Raw genomic sequence first — 18,879 nt, 5'->3', positions numbered from 1 at the left:
ACCCAGGAGTCCTGGTTCCCCGCTCCCCCAGAGAAAATGCTCCGTGCCTCATTCCCCACCTCCAAACCTGCCAGTCCCCTCCCTGGGGCCGGATGGGAGGCCCCCCCAGCCAGCCAGCCATGCTGATGTTGCATCAGTTTCCCAGCTGCTCCATGTTCCTGGCAGGGCTGGCCAGGCCTCCTGGACAATGTCACCCCGGCCCCGGCCCCCCCGATCTGTTTACAGTGGAAATCGCCCAGAGCCAGGAAATTCACAGAGAACGACTGGGAGCCCGAGGCCCCATTGAGGGATGCTAACCCAGCCAGCTGGGGAGGACGTGGGGGGCTGGACAAGGTTGTGGGGCTAGGCAGGGTGTCTCAGGAGAAAAAGACAGATCCAAGCCAAGCAAGCTGGACAGATGCCTCCTGGCTCCGGCGAGGGTGGAGCACGGGGGATCCCTTCGATCTAGAAAGGCAGGGGAGCCAATAGTCTACAGGCACGGGGTGAGCCAGTGAAAGAGCTGGGGAGAGAACCCAGGAGTCCTGGCACCCAGGTCCCCCTGCTCTAACCCACCAGCCCCCCACCCCCCAAAGCAGGGCATAGAACCCAAGAGTCCTGGCTCCCAGCTAGGGTGACCAGACTGCAAGTGTGAAAAATCGGGACGGGGGTGGGGGATAATAGCTTATATAAGAAAAAGACCGAAAAATCAGGACTGTCCCTATAGAATCAGGACATCTGATCACCCTACTCCCAGCCCCCCACTCTCACTCACCAGCCCCCCCCCCCCCAGAGCTGAGGAGAGAACTCAGGAGTCCTGGCATCCAGCTCCCCCCTGCTCTAACCCACCAGCCCCCACTCCCCTCTCAGAGCCAGGGAGAGAACCCAGGAGTCCTGGCACCCAGCTCTCCTGTTCTAACCCACCAGCCCCCACTCCCCTCTCAGAGCCAGGAAGAGAACCCAGGAGTCCTGGCACCCAGCTCCCCTGCTCTAACCCACCAGCCCCTACTCCCCTCTCAGAGCCAGGGAGAGAACCCAGGAGTCCTGGCACCCACACATAAAGCTCACAGCTCTGAGACTATTTCCTTCCTGCTCCCCATTTTCCCATTGTGTTTCCCCACCTCTGCATGTCCAGGACTGACCCCACTGTCCCCTCCAGGCTCTAACCAGCAGGTTATCCAGCTTGGGGGGTAGGGAGGGGCTTCTCAGGGGTGCTGTGAAATGGATTCCGGGGGTAAAGAGGCTCAAAGAACTGGCCCAGCTCCAGACTGAAGGTCGCGCTTTAATGGTAAGAAATACAAACATTTTTCTCTCCCTAGAAAGATTTGCTTTGGAGTGACCTCGACGCAGGGCTGGGGCAGGGGAATGGACATTTATACCCGGGGGGGGAGGGGGCAATATAGAGACATATAAAAAAATATAGGCAGAGATCCATCCCGCTGTTTAACATGGAGTGGGGGAACCCGGAGGGCTGGGGGCAGACATTAAGGTCAGTATCCCAGGCATGGGGAGATACCAAAGGACTGGGGTGAGGAGACCCAGCGACTAGCACGAGGTCAGACAGAGCGTAAGGGAGATCAGAACCCGGCCCTGGCCCCGTGGCAGCCTGGGGTGGCTCCGGATTGAGCTCAGGTCAGCCTCCAGCCCCTCCCTTGCACTCAGTGGCTTGGAGGCGGGCTCATCCTTAGCACCCGGGGAGCAGCTTTCATCAGAGAAACTCAGAGCCTCCCCCTCACCTCCTCCTTGGGGCACTACCATAAGCTCCACTTTAGAAAGGGAAACTGAGGCACGGACTGACATATGGATTTTCCTGGGGCTACACAGGGGACCAATGACAGAACCAGGGAAAGAACCCAGGAGTCCAGGCTCCCAGCCCTCATCGCCCTCACCCCTAGACCCCACGCACCTCCTCCAGAGCCAGGGAGAGAACCCAGGAGTCCTGGCTCCCAGTCTCCCCCCCCTCCGCTTTAACCACTAGACCCTGCTCCCCTCCCAGAGCCAGGGGGAGCACCCAGGAGTCCTGGCTCCCAGTCCCCCCCTCCCCCTGCTTTAACCACTAGACCCTGCTCCCCTCCCAGAGCCAGGGGAAGCACCCAGGAGTCCTGGCTCCCAGTCCTCACCCCCTGCTTTAACTACTAGACTCCGCTCCCCTCCCAGAGCCAGGGGGAGCACCCAGGAGTCCTGGCTCCCAGTCCTCACCCCCCGCTTTAACTACTAGACTCCGCTCCCCTCCCAGAGCCAGGTGGAGCACCCAGGAGTCCTATTTAACATTACTCCCAGCTTCCCTTCCCATCCTTTCACATTCACACACACTCTACTTTTTCCACCTCCATTTCTTCACCCACATCTTTCTTTCTTTCTTTCCTCTCACCTCCCTCAGCTGTCTCCTGTGTCCCATCCTTATTCCAGCCAATACGGGTCCCATTGAGCCATCTTACCCTCTCCCTCAGGGGGTGTGGGCCAATCCCAAGCCCGGTCCCCCTCCCTGCGGGGACTCGAACCCACAACCGTAAGAGCAGGCCCCGCGCTACAGCATCAGTAGCCTTTCTACCCAATCAGTCCACTAGAGGGCGACAAAACCACACTGTGTTGGCTCCATTTGACCCTGTTGTTCATAGGCCCAGATTAGGGGACCCCTTATCAGTCCATGACACTCACCACTAGGATCCCAGCTGCTGTCCCACTTAATAACATTCCTCCCCCTCTTCCCTCCCTCATCAAATCTGGAGCAGGGAAAATAATCTTAACACCCCTGCCCTCAAAGTGAAATGTTCCCCTCCGCACCCCACCCTTTTCTGGGCTGGGATAAACTGCTCCTGGCTCCCAGCCCCCCCAACCTTGTTCTAATCCACCAGACCCCACTTCCGTCCCAGGGCGAGGGAGAGAACCCAGGAGTCCTGGCTCCCAGCCCCCCTGCTCTAAGCCACCAGACCCCACTTCCATCCCAGAGCCAGGGATAGAACCCAGGGGTCCTTGCTCCCAGCCCCCCTGCTCTAAGCCACCAGACCCCACTTCCGTCCCAGAGCCAGGGATAGAACCCAGGGGTCCTTGCTCCCAGCCCCCCTGCTCTAAGCCACCAGACCCCACTCCCCTCCCAGGGCCAGGGAGAGAACCCAGGAGTCCTGGCTCCCAGCCCCCCTGCTCTAAGCCATTAGACCCCAGGCCTTCCACGCCCGGTGAATATAATCCGTTAACGTCTCAAGTAACTCTCCTTCCATGTGGGGGGAGCCCCAAGCATGAAATAGGGGGTGGGGGAGGAGGGAACCCAGGTCATTTTCACAGCATTACCCAAATCACTTTTCTCAAGGCTGATCCGTGCCCCCCTAACCACCCCGGTACCACTGCTCTTGTCCGAGTCCATCTCTTGTGAGCCCAGAGTCCAGATGGGGTGTGAGACGGATACACACAAAACCAACATCAAACTGTCTCGGCTTTCAGTTCAGGAGTTCCTTCTCCCAGTGGGAGAGGAAGTGGGATGCTGACCGATTGGTGGGTTATTTGGTCAACTGCTGAGATGATCAGTCGATTGATTGATTAGTTGGTCAACTGGTTGGTTGGTTGAGTGGTCAATTGGTGGCTTGATTCTTGACTATTTCGTTGATGGCTTGGCTAGTTGATTGGTTGCTCGTTGACCATTCCACTGACCAACTGGTTGGTTGATTGTTGACTGTTTCACTGATTGGCTGACTGGTCGATTGGTGGGTTGATTCTTGACTAGTCTGCTGATGGGTTGACTGGTTGGTTGGTTGATCGTTAACTGTTCCATCCGTCGATAACTTAGTTGGCAGGTCAATTGGTGGATTGATGGTTGATGGGTCCATCGGCTGAATGATGAGTGGGGGGGGGGGAAGAGGGCTGACTATTGATAGCTCATTTTGTCAGCCAGTGGGCCGATCGTTTTTTGGTGGTAGATGGATTGTTGATCAATTGACAGGCTGATTGATAAACGGATTGACTGGTTGATCAGTCGATCAATGTATTAATGGGTTGATTGGGCAATCCGTGGGTTGGTGGATTGATTGAGGGGCTCAGTAATAGACAGACATGTTGATGAGTTGACCAGTCAACGGGCGGGTGGGTGGATTAGGATTCCAGAAATCCATACAGACAAGGAGGTGAAAATTAGGATCAAACACATCGGGCTTTCCATTGCAGATAGCATCACCATCCTCACAGAACCGATACTGCCATGGGGAGGGGGCCGGCTAAGGGGTAAGAATAAGTGAAAGAAAAAAAAAAGAATGAAAGGAAGCAATGGAGGAAGAGGGGAAGGGAAAGAGAGCAGGAGCAAAAGAAAGAGAAGGGTAAGGAAGAATGAAAGAGGAAAAGAAAGAGAGAACACACACAAGGGAAGGGGGGGGGTGGCTGAAGCAGGAGGGGTGTGGATGAAGGGACAAGGTAGCAGACAGATGGAGGGGTGGAGGGAATTGGAGGGATGGGAGGAGAGCTGAACCCGCTCTCCTATAGCCCAATCTCATCATCCAGCTCATCGTCAAATGTGTATCCATGCCCAGTGCCTTCCTCCTCTTCCTCCTCTTCTTCCTCCTCCCCTGCCTGGGGAGCCACCCCATGGCCCAGCCCCTGTCCCCCCACCGGCCTCTCCGGCCTGACGTCCTCACTCCGGGGCTGCTCCCCGCCCTTGTCCATGACCCCCAACACCTCATCCAGAATAGATGGCCCCAGATCCAACTCGAAGGAGAACAGGGACTCGGCCTGTTGCAGTTCCCCCTCCCAGGAAGTGGGGGGCAAATCCAGGATGCCCGGGACGCCCCCCAAATCAGTTGGGCTGCCGGAGGACCCCGAGAGGCGGCTGGGGGACTGAGCCGGCGCCAGGGCCTCGGTGGCGGGGGGCAGCCCATTGGCCTTGGGGCCCCCGTGGTTGCTGAGAAAGGAGGTGTCCCCGAAGACGTCCCCGCCCCGGCCGACGTGCATGGTGTGCCGGAAATCTCCCAGCGGGGCGCTGATCATGTCCCGGCCGATGCGGGGCCTCTTCTTTGACTGGGAGATGGGGGACTGCTTCAGAATCGGCATCTGGGGGGCACAGAGAGAGAGACATGGGGGTCAGGGAGAAAGGGCCCCACTCCTCTAGGGGGCACCACTCCGATCCAGGACTGGCTGGCTCAGGGGGTGGGGAATGGGGCACGGGGCCTGTCCCCTCTAGGGGGCGCCAGCTCTCATCCGACCACAGGGCAGGGACTGGGTTGCTCAGGGGGGCAGGGAATGGGGAGGCCTGTCCCCTCTAGGGGGCGCTGCCTCCCACCCAGCCCGAGGGCAGGAACTGGCTGGGTCAGGGGGGCGGGGAATGGGGCACGGGGCCTGTCCCCTCTAGGGGGCGCCAGCTCTCATCCGACCCCAGGGCAGGGACTGGGTTGCTCAGGGGGGCAGGGAATGGGCCACAGGGAAAGGGTTTGTCTCCTACAACCCCATATCTTAGGATAAATAGGGGTCACCCACTAGGGTGTTGATCCCAGGCAAAATATCCCCCACCCTGTGACATGGGATTATTTCAGAGGCGGGGATGGGAGGCAGGACTCCTCTGCTCTTTCCCCAGCTCTGGGGGTGGGCTGGGAGCCAGGACTCCGGGGTTCTCTCCCCAGCTCTGGGAGGCGGTGGGGTCTAGTGGTTAGAAGAGGGGGGGAGGGTGACAGGGAGGACGTGGCCAGTGGGGATTGAGAGGGACGAGGATCTCCGCTGAAGAGGGAGGACTGGTCAGCTGGGATTCGGGGGGGGGGGGAAGCAGCATTTCCTGTCCTGGGGAAGTGAAGTCAGTTTCCTCTGGCTGGTCTCCCCGCAGCCAGCTGGGACCTGAGGCTCTGTGCCAGATCAGATCTGGTGGGGGGAGCTCACATTGGGGGTGAGGAGAGCCTGGGCCGACCAGGTGATGGGAGGGCTCTGATGGGGGGGAGACAGCTGGGGGGGCAGGGGATCGAGGGGACTCCGCTGGGGAGGACAGCTGGACAGGATGGGGCTTGCTCTCCTGGAAGGGGTGGCAGGACAGGGCCAGGGATGAGGCAGATCAGATGGGCAGAGGAGAGGGTGGCGGGACAAGGGGGGGTATAGGGTGGCACAGAGGGACCAGGCAGCCCCCCTCTATCAGAACAACAGCTGGAATCTGGAGCAGCGGGGCTGGGGTTCCACAGGGACTGGGGGGATGGGGGAGTAATGGAGGGGCAGAAAAAGGGAGGAAGGAAAGACGGATGAGAGGCGAGAAGGAACAGGGGGAAGGACACAGTGACTAGGGAAGAAGGGGATTAGAAGGGCCCTTTCTGGGGGGGGGCCGAGGGGCAGGGAACACCCCCACCCCACCCCACCCGGTTCCCATGAGCCACCGCCCCCCACCCCACTCCCAAGCCGCTCCCCTGGGGAAAGGAGTGGGGTGGGGAACCTGTCTGACCAGATTCCTGCTCCGCTCCGCTGCCAGGGGACCCGGATCCAGGCTGAGCCTGGTGCCATAACTAACAAGGGAGCTGGGAGCCCGGACTCCTGGGTTCTCTCCCTGGCTCCTGGAGGGAGGTGGGGTCTAGTGGTTTGAGCAGGGGGGCTGGGAGCCCGGACTCCTGGGTTCTCTCCCTGGCTCCTGGAGGGGGGTGGGGTCTACTGGTTAGAGCAGGGGAGCTGGGAGCCCGGGACTCCTGGGTTCTCTCCCTGGCTCCTGGAGGGGGGTGGGGTCTACTGGTTAGAGTAGGGGAGCTGGGAGCCCGGACTCCTGGGTTCTCTCCCTGGCTCCTGGAGGGGGGTGGTGTCTAGTGGTTAGAGCAGGGGAGCTGGGAGCCTGGACTCCTGGGTTCTCTCCCTGGCTCCTGGAGGGAGGTGGGGTCTAGTGGTTAGAGCAGGGGGGCTGGGAGTCAGGACTCCTGGGTTCTCTCCCTGGCTCCTTGAGGGAGGTGGGGTCTAGTGGTTAGAGCAGGGGGGCTGGGAGCCCGGACTCCTGAGTTCTCTCCCTGGCTCCTGGAGGGGGGTGGGGTCTACTGGTTAGAGCAGGGGAGCTGGGAGTCCGGACTCCTGGGTTCTCTCCCTGGCTCCTGGAGGGGGGTGGGGTCTAGTGGTTTGAGCAGGGGGGCTGGGAGCCCGGACTCCTGGGTTCTCTCCCTGGCTCCTGGAGGGGGGTGGGGTCTACTGGTTAGAGCAGGGGAGCTGGGAGCCCGGACTCCTGGGTTCTCTCCCTGGCTCCTGGAGGGGGGTGGGGTCTACTGGTTAGAGCAGGGGAGCTGGGAGCCCGGACTCCTGGGTTCTCTCCCTGGCTGTGGGTGAGTCATACTGGCAGCGCTGGCAGTGGGATCCCAGCTGGCAGCGCTGGCGGCTGGGAGAGGATCTAATGGGTAGGGTTGAGTAAGGCTTCAGGGGAACAATGATTCTGCGGGCGGGGGCAGGGCAGGTTTGGGTCCAGTCCCAGCCACAACAAACGTGAACAAGAGGTACGGCCAGTCCCCGGGAGCGGAGTTAGCAGGGCTGGGAGCCAAGGGACAGAACCCAGGAGTCCGGGCTACCAGCCCCCCTGCTCTAACCACTAGACCCCACTCCCCTTCCAGAGCCAGGGAGAGAACCCATTGTGCAAGGTGCTGGGTGTTGTTCATTAGGTGAATTATAGTCACACCTCAACCTTCCCTCCCCCCTACCATGGACTCACAGTGCCAGGCCCTGTACATTTTATTGCTATTAGGGGTATTATGGTAGCCCCGAAGCACTGCCCCTCTATCGCCCCTCCAGCCATGCCCAAGGCCCCCCAGGCACTGTAGATTTCATTGCTATTAGGTGTGTTACGGTAGCCCCTGGGGTGCCGGGTGCTGCACAGACCAAGAACAAAGATCCCATCCCTGACCCAAGGAGCCAGCAAGAGCCAGCGATGGATGGGCAGATGGACAGGGGGGCACCTGCTCAGGGCAAGGCCCCATCGGATGGCGTGACGGGCAGGGTACTCAGCGCTGGGGCCCAGGAGAGACCTGACAGTGGTGGCTCTGGGGGTGTTTATGGGGAGCATCTCCCCTGGGTGTGGGTGGCCAAGGAGCTGGCACCCAGGGGTGGCTTGAGCCTTTCCCCAGGAGGCGACGGTGGCAGGGACCCCAGGCCCCTTGGAGAGGGATGGGGAGAGGATTAGGTGAGCAGACAAGGTGGAGGGGGGAGCCAGTGGTGGGACGCAGAGAGGGGGCGACGGGACCAAAGTGACAGGCTGGGGGACGCTGCTGGAAAGGGGCCCTGCTCTGGCCAGGGAGCAGCGTTGGGGACGCTCCTAGCGGCTCCGAGAAGCAGCGGCATGTCCCCCCCTCCGACTCCTACGCATAGGGGCAGCCGGGGGGTTCCACTCTGTCTGATGTCCCCGCCCCAAGCGCTGCCCCTGCAGCTCCCATTGGCCGAGAACCATGGCCAATGGGAGCTGTAGGGCCGGTGCTTGCGGACAGGGCAGCGCGCAGCAGAGGCGCCTGGCCGCGCCTCTGCATAGAAACCGGGGCGGGGAGGAGAGACGTGCTGGGAGCTGCTTTACGTAAGCACCGCCTGCAGCCTGCACCCCTGAGGCCCTCCCGCACCCCAGCCCCCTACCCCCGCCCTGATCCCCCTCCTGCCCGCCAAACCCCTTGGTCCCAGCCCAGAGCACCCTCCTGCACCCCAAACCCCTCATCCCCAGCACCACCCCAGAGCCTGCACCTCCAGCTGGAGACAACACCCCACCCCCACCCCTGCTGCCCCAGCCCAGAGCCCCCTCCCGCACCCTGAACTCCTCATTTCTGGCCCCACCCTGGAGCCCTCCCCACAGCCAGAGCCCACCCCCCAACCCCAATTTTGTGAGCATTCATGGCCCACCATACAACTTCTATACCGAGATGTTACCCTCGGGCCAAAAAGTTTGCCCACCCCTGGTCTAATGGTTAGAGCAGGGGGGCAGGAAGCCAGGACTCCTGGGTTCTATCCCTAGCTTCTGGGAGGGGAAGTGGGTCTAGTGGGTTAGAAGGGAAGGCTGGGAACCAAGACTCCTGCGTTCTCTCCAAGCTCAGGAAGAGGAGTGAGATCCAGTGGTTAGAGCAGGAAGGGCTGAGAACCAGGATTCCTGGGTTCTATTCCTGGCTGGGGCAGGGAGATCAGGGAGGCAAGACTCCTGGGTTCTCTCTGTGAGCATCTGCTCCGACCTCCTGCATCACACACACAACGGCCCTGAGCTGAGGCCTGCTCGCTCTAGAGCCGAACTCTTGGGAAGTTTGCCCCAACGGGTCATTTTCCTCCCTCTTAAAAACTCGTCCCCTCATTTCCTGGTGGGAATTGTTGAGCTTCGACTCCCAGCCGTTGGTTCTGCTTAGCCACTAGGCGCCCGGGCCCGGCATCGGGACATGGGAAGAACGGCTCGGCGAGGTTTCGGCCTGAAGACCGAGGGGCCCGAGCGGAAGACGACACCCACGTTACCCGTCAGGCCAGACGGTCGTGGTTGCAGCGACAGAGAGAAGGGAGGCTGGCGGACTCGGGGGTGGGGGAGAAGATGAGGAACTGAGCAGGGGCTGACGGCTGGACATCCACGAGGAGATGAGGCGGGGACGGACGGAGACAGCTCTGCAATGACCGGACACCGGAGCAGCTAATGGGATCCCAGGCTGCGTCCCCAGGGGAACCTCGAGCGGGGGGATTTCACCTCTGGATCTGACCCTGGGGCGACGTTGTCGGGATCCCGCGTCCCATTGCGGGGCCCCTAATTCAAGGAGGACGTTGATCAATTGGAGACGGGGCGGAGAAGAGTCAGGAAGACGACTGAAGGATTAGAAACCCTGCCTGGGCGTGAGAGACACCAGGAGCTCCAGCTATTTAGCTGAGCAGAGAGAAGGTCTGGGGGGCACTCGATCCCGGGCTGTCGGTACCGACATGAGGGACGAATATTGACTAACGGGCTCCTCAGTGGAGCAAAGAAAGGTCGGACGGGAGTTGATGGGAGACAAACCCAGCCTGGGAACACGGCAGAAGTTTTTCCCTCAGGATAATTTACCAAGGGCTTGGCTACGCTTGCAAGGCCACTGGCCTCTCAAAGACCTGATCTGGATCAGCCAGGACTGAATTCGGGGCAGCGCCATGGGCTGGGTTATCCCAGTCACCCAGGCAGGTGGCTCACAACGGGCCCCATCTGGCCATGGGATCTAGGAGAGTGGAGAAAAGGCAGCAGGGCTGTGGACGAGCTGGCCCAGAGATGGGGGGCGACCGAGGACGGAGTCTGGGGGAACCCGCCCCAAAAAAGTGGAGGGGGCCAGTGGGAGGATCCTCCGAAGGAAACACTGAAGGAGCAATTAGAGAGGAAGGAAGAGAACCAGGAGAGGCCAACTAGAATAGAACCCAGGAGTCCTGGCTCCCACCCTGCCCCTGCCACTCTGACCACTAGACCCCACTTCCCTCCCACAGCCAGGGATGGAACCCAGGAGTCCTGGATACCAGCCCCATCCTCTGTTCCAACCACTAGACCCCATTCCCCTCCCACAGCCAGGGATGGGCCCCAGGAGTTCTGAATCACCCACCATCTTCCCCCTTAGCAATGAGATTATAGCTTCTCCCATGGGATTTTCATGTTTCCACCAGAGAAAGTCTACAGGGTGGAGTGTGGTCTATTGACACGGAGGGAGGAGCTGGGAATCAGGACTCCTGGGTTCTATCCCAGTCTCCCAGTAACTGTCTGGGACCAAGAGGTGCTAAGGTCTCTCCCCCTTGTTTTGGACTGGTACCAGTGGCCTCTTCTCTCATCTATCTAGGGCTGTTTGCTTAAAGCTCCCACTCCCATCCTGGCTCTAAGATCCGAACTATGATCAGGTCTCCTGGCCGCCTCTAATCTTATCCAACCCCCTGCGGATTGGAGGGAGAAGCCCTCCCTGGGGTTCTGCAAGACATAAAGGATTATAGCCCCTCCACTGGACCCCACTCCCCTCCCAGGGTTGGGGAGAGAACCCAGGTGTCCTGGCTCCCAGTCTCCCTGCTCCAATCCACTGGATCCCCTGTCCCCAAGCCAGAGATAGAACCCAGGTGTCCTGGCTCCCCGCCCCTCCTGCTCTAACCCACTAGACCCCACTCCCCTCCCAGAACCAGGGATAGAACCCAGGAGTCCCAGCTCCCAGCCCCCCTGCTCCAATCCACTGTACCCCTGTCCCCAAGCCAGGGAGAGAACCCAGGTTTCCTGGCTCCCAGTCCCCCTGCTCCAATCCACTGGATCCCCTGTCCCCAAGCCAGAGATAGAACCCAGGTGTCCTGGCTCCCCGCCCCTCCTGCTCTAACCCACTAGACCTCCCTCGCCTCCCAGAACCAAGGATAGAACCCAGGAGTCCTGGCTCCCAGCCCCTCTGCTCTAACCACTAGACCTCCCTCCCCTCCCAGAACCAGGGATAGAACCCAGGAGCCCTGGCTCCCTGCTCTAACCACTAGACCCCACTCCCCTCCCAGATCCAGGGAAAGAACCCAGGAGTCCTGGTTTCCCGTCTTCCGTCACATGTTCCAACCAACCAGCTTCCCCTCCACTCCCTGAAACAGAACCCAGGAGTCCTTCCGCCCATTCGCCCCAACCCCACACGGCGGTTCTTCCGTCATCTCGACCCACCAGCTTGACGATCTCAAAGCATCCGCTCTGCCCCCCACACCCGCCGTCATGAAGCCAGATCCCCTCCGAGGCCTTTACTCACCCTGTACGAATCCCAAGTCCGGAGATCAATGAGTCACGTACAGAGCCAGCCAGAGTCTCTGTCTTCCTGTTTTGTAATCCAGAAACGGAGCTCGCTTTCCCGAGGACAATCCACCGCCACCCAAGCTCGCGCGGGGCTGGGATTCGCTCTCTAGCTGGCCATTTCTCCGCGCCCTGATGCAAACGCGCCGAGAACCTCGGGGGTGGCCTTTGCTCCTCGGTGTCCTTTGCCCCTTTTCCTCCCCGCTCGCGCTTTCTCTCCTCCCTCTGGGGCGGAGTAGGCTGGATCTTTATTTACCTGGCTCCAAAACCAAAAAGCATAAATAAGCGGGAGGGAAACCTACCCACGCCGCTCGTCCAAATGCGCCCACGCCGCCCGCCTTCGTGTCAGACCCCAGGCCGCACGGGCTTTGCCAGGAAAGTCGAGATCCAGAAGTCAAAGCAAATATTATCCCATGGGGCGAGGGGGGGAACCTGCACGGGTCAACTTATAAAGTTCACTGCATTCCTGAACTTCCGGGAGGTGTGAGTCCCGATTGGCTCGGCCTGGGCTCTGTTTGCAAACAGGGCCAGGGAGCAGCTGGGGGCAGAACGACTTGACATTGGGGTCTATTTAAAAATGAAGCCGTGCAGAGCGGGGAGCGGAGGGGAAAGCAAGCGGTGGGATCTATTTTATAATACGGGGATGGCAGAGGGAGCGGTTCGGAGCGGGGCAGGATGGATGGTTCGGGGAGGGAGTGGTGTGTAGGGGGATAGACAGCTACCCTGAGAGAAAAGTGGCGGGGGGGATAGGAGATAGAGGGGTGTGGATGGGGATGGAAGGGGGGTTGGGTGAGGATGGAGGGAATAGATTTAGATAATTTAAAAGTAATTATTCCCTATTGAAGAGGACTTTAAGTTATGGGACTGATTTAAAAATAGATAGATAGATAGATAGATAGATAGATAGATAGATAGATAGATAGATAGATGGGGTGCATGGGGATAGAGAGATAGATAATGTTTGACCGGCTCCGCACGGGCCAGGAAATGCGGACACTGACAGAAGTCCCCAGGAGGGGAAAAAGGAAGGCCCAGGACAGCCAGCGCAGGCCCCGATGGAAGGCCGGTCAGAGCACAGTCAGTCGCAGGAGTTGCTCCAGACCCCAGCACGCCAAGCACGTGCCTGGGGCAGCAAGCCGTGCGGGGCGCTCTGCCGGTTGCTGCGAGGGTGGCAGGCAGGCTGCCTTCGGCGGCATGCCTGCGGAGGGTCTGCTAGACCTGCGGCTTCGGCAGACCTCCCGCAGGCAAGCCACCGAATCCGCGAGACCGGGGACCTCCCGCAGGCACGCCACCGAATCCGCGGGACCGGGAACCTCCCGCAGGCAAGCCACCGAATCCGCGGGACCGGGGACCTCCCGCAGGCAAGCCACCGAATCCGCGGGACCGGGAACCTCCCGCAGGCAAGCCACCGAATCCGCGGGACCGGGGACCTCCCGCAGGCAAGCCACCGAATCCACGGGACCGGGGACCTCCCGCCGGCAAGCCACCGAAGGCAGCCTGCCTGCCGTGCTTCGGGCGGCAAAATCCCTAGAGCCGCCCCTAGTCAGCCGCGGCGCCGGCGCGTGCAAAGTCCCTTGGGGGTTAACGCGGCAGGCGGATGGCGAAGAAACACCGTCCCCAGCTGCCTGATCCGAGGGGTAACATCAAGGAGTCGGGATCAGCTGAACTCGGAGCCCCCGTTGCAGAGTCAATAACCAGCCAAGGGACAGAATGAAGGTTGCTCAGATAAAGCCAAGCACATTGCTGCCCAGCTCAAATTTAAGCACAAGCGGTATCCCCCACCCCCGGTCTAACCCACTAGACCCCACTATTCCCCTCTTAGTCAGGCTAGAACCCAGGAGTCCTGGCTCCCAGCCACCCCCTGCCCCCTTCTGGTGGACGGGACTTGAGACTATATTTAAACGCTCGGTGAATCTAACCCATAAGCACACACAGACTTGTAATCCCGCGGGCCGTGTTTTCGGTTGCAGAATCAGGGGTAAAAACTAAACCCAGTTTGGAAGAGGCGATCTTGGGGGAAGGGAGGCTGGCGTCTTTGCGATTACTGCTGGGGTCCGGGCAGCGCCTGGTAGGATGGACAGGGGGCCTGTGACGCATCCAGCAGGGTCTGGGCAGCGGCGCCTGGTGGGACAGGAGTCTCGGTTTGGGTCTCCAAGTGGTACCGGAACACAAGGAACTACTAATAAATCATCCTAAAAAGAGTCCAGACCCAGCCAGAAAAATAGCAACATCTCAAATCACTCAAACAGCCAAACGACAAACAAGTCTGAAGGCAGGAAAGTTACAGAAGCAACCTAGCAAAGAAGTCAGATGTTTTATGGCCAACACGTAAACAGGATATTAGCCAGCGAAGCCGTCGTTTAGCAAATAGATCATGGAGCAAATAAATACTGCGCCCAGATGTGGTCCCCTCATCTCCAAAAAGATAGACGGGCACTAGAAAAAGTTCAGAGAAGGGCAACTAAAATGATTAGGGGGTTGGAACGGGTCCTATATAAGGAGAGATTAAAGAGGCTGGGACTTTTCAGCTTGGAAAAGAGGAGACTAAGGCCACGTCCAGACTAGGAATTAAAATCGATTTTAGATACGCAACTTCAGCTACGAGAATAACGTAGCTGAAGTCGAATTTCTAAAATCGAGGTACTCACCAGTCTGGACGGGGCGGCATCGATGTCCGCGGCTCTCCGCGTCGATTCCGGAACTCCGTTCGGATTGATGGAGTTCCGGAATCGATGTAAGCGCGCTCGGGGATCGATACACCGCGTCCAGACTAGACGCGATATATCGATCCCCGAGCAATCGATTTTAACCCGCCGATGCCGCGGGTTAGTCTGGACGAGGGCTAAGGGGGGATATGACAGAGGTCTATAAAATCATGAGTGACGTGGAGAAAGTAAATAAGGAAAAGTTATTTACTTGTTCCCGTAACACAAGAACTAGGGGCCACCAAATGAAATTAATGGGCAGCAGGTTTAAAACAAATAAAAGGAAGTTCTTCACGCAGCCGCACAGTCAACCTGTGGAACTCCTTGCCGGAGGAGGTTGTTAGGCTGGGACTAAAACAGGGTTTAAAAGAGAACTGGATAAATGCATGGAGGTTAAGTCCATCAATGGCTAGTAGCCAGGCTGGGTAAGGAACGGTGTCCCTAGCCTCTGTCTGTCAGAGGGTGGAGATAGATGGCAGGAGAGAGATCACTTGATCATTACCTGTTGGGTTCACTCCCTCTGGGGCACCTGGCATTGGCCACTGTCGGCTGATAGGACACTGGGCTGGATGGACCTTTGGTCTGACCCAGTCTGGCCGTTCTTATGTTCTTAATAACAAATAAGTTATACGGCAAAGCAGCAAACAAATAAATTAGTCGTTTGCTAGTTTGCTATAGAATTGATTTGTTATTTCACTGCTCGTTGGCTGTATAACACGTTCATTATTTCCCAGCTTGCTATAGTTGTTAAGTGGTGGTTTTGCTATAGAATTGACCAGCCAATTCGCGATGTATGGCCCAGCTCGCAGTCTGACGTACGGGCCGGCTCGCAGTCTGAGCTATTGGGTCTAAGACATGGCGGCTAGATTCCAGTATAGCAAATGTATTTCTACAGCAAGTTAGCAAATAAACTCTCCAGCAAAAGAGCAAGTGTCTTCTGCAGCACCTAAAGGCTACAGCAAATTAACGTCAAGATCAGGACTAAAATGACCCGGCGGCGGAGGAAGTCAAATGACTATGCAGCCCATCGGTAACAGGGCCGGACCACCAGGAATCCAGCAGCTAGTAAGAGCATGATGGGGGCTAATGTCATCAAATCATAAAACAACTCCCGCCCGCACCTCTGTCATGACAGCGGGCGCCTCCCTGGCATCTGGTGGCGGGATGGGCAGGTTTCTAACCTGGGTAGAACATGCCCGGGACCGTGTGACCCAGGGCAGGCTTGGGACCCAACAGAGGCCCCACCTGGACCATGGCAGGGTCAGGGCGGCCAAGTCTGGGGTGGGGCCCAAGCACAGGGTCTTGCATCCAGCTTCAGCGAGATGCAGGAATATTCCCCCTTCCCCCCAGCTGCCCCCACCCCCCAGATCCCCCACTCCTGCCCCTCACCTAAGATGCCCCCAGCTGCCAATCCCCCCAGCTGCCCCCTACCCTCAGACCCCCAGCTGCTCCCCCACTCCTGCCCCCACACTCAGATCCCTCTCCACTGCCCCGCACTCACTACATCTGCCCCCAGCTGCCCCACCTACCTCCATCCTCCCCCACCCCATCCTCCCCCAGTTGCCTCCCTCCTTCCCCTTAGCTCTCCCCACCCCAGATCCCCCACTCAGCCCCCCAGCTCTCCCCACCCTCAGCCCCCCAACCCAGATCTCCCACTCAGCCCCCTAATAGCTCCCCACCCCAGATCCCTCACTCTCAGCCCCCTCATCGCCCCCAATCCTGACCCCACACCCCAGCTCCCCCACTTCAGCTGTCCCCCGGCAGCTCCCCCACCCAGCCGCCCCTTCAACCCCTAGCTCCCCACCTCTAGCAGGAACGTGCATCCTCAGTGGGGCACTGGCCCGGCAGGGCGACCCCCTCCGCTCCGCTCAGCTGGGGTCCCGCCGCGCAAGGGGCGAGAAAGTCAGCGCCTGGCTTAGAAAAAAAAACTCTGCCCGTGAAGGGTTAAAGGGGCGGGGCCTACCCCAGCCACGCCCATTCCCCAACTCTCTCTCTTCTTAAAGAGACAGAGGCTCGAGGATTTTTTTTGCAAGAGAGAAACTCGACGGGGGGGAGGGCGCGCGGCAAAATTACCCCCCCTCCCGTCCCCGGGGAAACGTTATGTGAAGGAGGGAAGGGGAAGGATGGGGAAGTGGGGGAGGGGGGAGGAAATGGTGGGAATCCCACACCAGAGGGGGCCCCGCCCCACGCTGGAATTTCCTGAAAGGGAGGCGGGCGTCCCAGCCAGTAACAACTTCCAGACCCGTGTGAGCCACGGAGGGGGGGGGGGGGGGTGATGGGGATAGATAGATAGAGGGGGTGATGGGGATAGGTAGATAGATAGATGGGGGAAGGTGATGGGGATAGATAGATAGAGGGGGTGGAGGGGATAGGTAGATAGATGGGGCGATGGGGATAGATAGATGTGGATAGAGAGATGGAGAACTAGATGGGGTGATGGGGATAGATAGAGAGATGGATGGGGTGATGGGGATGATGGATAGATAGAGGGGGTGACGGGGATAGACAGAGATAGGTTGGTCTCTCTCTCTTTCTCTTGAGCTCTCTATCCCCACAGACCCTCTGTCTGTTCACCCACCACTCATTCCCCTGCACTCCCCACCCCAGCCGATGACTGGATCTGGGCAGACCGAGGACAGTGCAGCCCAAGCTGTGACTGGGGAGTGGTGTCTAGTGGTTAGAGCTGGGAGCCAGGACTCCTGGGTTCTCGCCTGGGCGGGATCTAGTGGTTAGAGCGGGGGGGGGGGGGTTTGCTCATTTCTCCTTTTCCCGTCGCCGCGGCTCTGGATCCTGCTGCAGGAAATGCAGGGGGGCCGGAGAGGGGGGACGCGCTGGGTCCGCCCGGCTCCCTGCCTCTAGCCTCCGACGGTAATTAACCCCTGAGAGCCAGGGCCGGCCGGGGGGTCTGGTGTCCTGCTCCGTATCGGGCACATGAACCCCCAGCCAAGCGCCCTGCTCTGGGACTGAGCCCCTCAGCGCAGATAACGGCCTTACTACTGCTGCCAGCGCAACCAGCCTGCGCTGCTGCTGCGGGGGGTTCTTCCTGGTGGGGGGGTCGTGTCCTACTGAGTCCAGATGGGGAAATCATCGAGATACACAGCAGCTCCCAGCTCCCCCCAACCCCAATGCTCAGGTGCCAGCCAGAATCGCTCCCCCCCCCCCGACAGTCACACCTTGGGGGGAGGGGCCCAGACGGCGTTATTGTTTAGCTAATTAAGATAAAGTGAGTGAGATACACACACCCCTCCTCACTCCAGCAGGCTTCCATAGTTAGTGGTCAGGGTGGGGGCTGGGAGCCAGGACGCCTGGGTTCTCTCCCCGGCTCTGGAAGGGGAGTGGGGTCTAGTGGTTAGAGGGGGGAAGCGCTAGGAGCCAGGACGTCTGGGTTCTCTCCCCGGCTCTGAGAGGGGAGGAGGGGGCGCTAGGAGCCAGGACGCCTGGGTTCTCTCCCCGGCTCTGGGAGGGGAGGAGGGGGCGGTAGGAGCCAGGACGCCTGGGTTCTCTCCCCGGCTCTGGGAGGGGAGGAGGGGGCGCTAGGAGCCAGGACGCCTCGGTTCTCTCCCCGGCTCTGAAAGGGGAGGAGGGGGCGCTAGGAGCCAGGACGCCTGGGTTCTCTCCCCGGCTCTGAAAGGGGAGTGGGGTCTAGTGGTTAGAGGGGGGAAGCGCTAGGAGCCAGGACGCCTGGGGTCTCTCCCCGGCTCGGGGAGCCAGGACGTCTGGGTTCTCTCCCCGGCTCTGAAAGGGGAGGAGGGGGCGCTAGGAGCCAGGACGCCTGGGTTCTCTCCCCGGCTCTGGGAGGGGAGGAGGGGGCGGTAGGAGCCAGGACGCCTGGGTTCTCTCCCCGGCTCGGGGAGCCAGGACGTCTGGGTTCTCTCCCCGGCTCTGAGAGGGGAGGAGGGGGCGCTAGGAGCCAGGACGCCTGGGTTCTCTCCCCGGCTCTGAAAGGGGAGGAGGGGGCGCTAGGAGCCAGGACGCCTGGGTTCTCTCCCCGGCTCGGGGAGGGGAGCACTCTCCAGCAATCCAGTGGACCCCCAGCTGGGGAGGGGGCCGGAGCCTGCGATCTGGCCACCTGGGGACTCGGCCGCATCCTGCCGATAAGCGAACAGCTGGAGTTCATTTCCGGCCCGAGCTGCCCCCCTCTCCCTTCCCGCCCAGGGTACGTGGCCGTGGTGATGAATTGGGGTGGGGGGCAGCGTAGACCAGGTTGCGCAAGAGACGCCAGAGCACAGAAGCCTCCAGGCGCTGCCCAGGATCGGGCCCCGCCCCATTTTTGGGGCGGGGGATTGAGACGGGGAAGTGGGGGGTGCGGGACGGCTGGAGGATTGACAGCCCCTCATCTTCTGTTCCATGTGGACCCCCCCCCTGCCCAGGGACGGGGGAAGCCAGCATTACCCATGAGTATGGGGTCCCCTATACCCAGCCCCTGTGTTCTACCCCAGGGCCAGTCCCTGTATATCCAGCCCCCGCTCCCCAGCCAAGTCCCCCACGCCCCACCCTAGAGCCAAGTGAGAGGTCCCCCATATACCC

The 18,879-nt window shown here is 60.0% G+C and overlaps 1 protein-coding gene across 3 annotated transcripts; it reads right to left on the bottom strand.

The window, feature by feature from the left end:
* Positions 1-2,322: 2,322 nt before the first annotated feature.
* Positions 2,323-16,255, bottom strand: CDC42EP5 (CDC42 effector protein 5). Of its 3 annotated transcripts, none has more exons than XR_007770222.1 (4): positions 16,157-16,255; positions 11,607-11,903; positions 3,064-5,007; positions 2,323-2,912 (listed from the first exon to the last, which is right to left on the bottom strand). XR_007770222.1 is itself a non-coding variant. In XM_050927970.1 (3 exons), exon 3 carries the CDS (start codon positions 5,005-5,007, stop codon positions 4,438-4,440), a length of 570 nt encoding a protein of 189 aa, XP_050783927.1. In that variant the 5' UTR covers positions 11,607-11,903; positions 16,157-16,255; the 3' UTR covers positions 2,323-4,437. The 3 variants fall into 3 exon arrangements, 1 of the variants encoding a protein (XP_050783927.1); XR_007770223.1 differs by lacking the exon at positions 2,323-2,912 and adding an exon at positions 2,972-2,987; XM_050927970.1 differs by having other exon boundaries at positions 2,323-5,007.
* Between the last annotated feature and the right edge of the window lie 2,624 nt (positions 16,256-18,879).

Source organism: Gopherus flavomarginatus, chromosome 18 (genome assembly GCF_025201925.1).
Source record: "Gopherus flavomarginatus isolate rGopFla2 chromosome 18, rGopFla2.mat.asm, whole genome shotgun sequence".
NCBI classification, from domain to species: Eukaryota; Metazoa; Chordata; order Testudines; family Testudinidae; genus Gopherus; species Gopherus flavomarginatus.
This window is presented reverse-complemented; position numbering and strand designations above follow the sequence as displayed.

Bases quoted from the DNA above. Each gene is read 5' to 3' on its own strand.
- CDC42EP5 (XM_050927970.1), bottom strand. From the start codon at position 5,007: ATGCCGATTCTGAAGCAGTCCCCCATCTCCCAGTCAAAGAAGAGGCCC.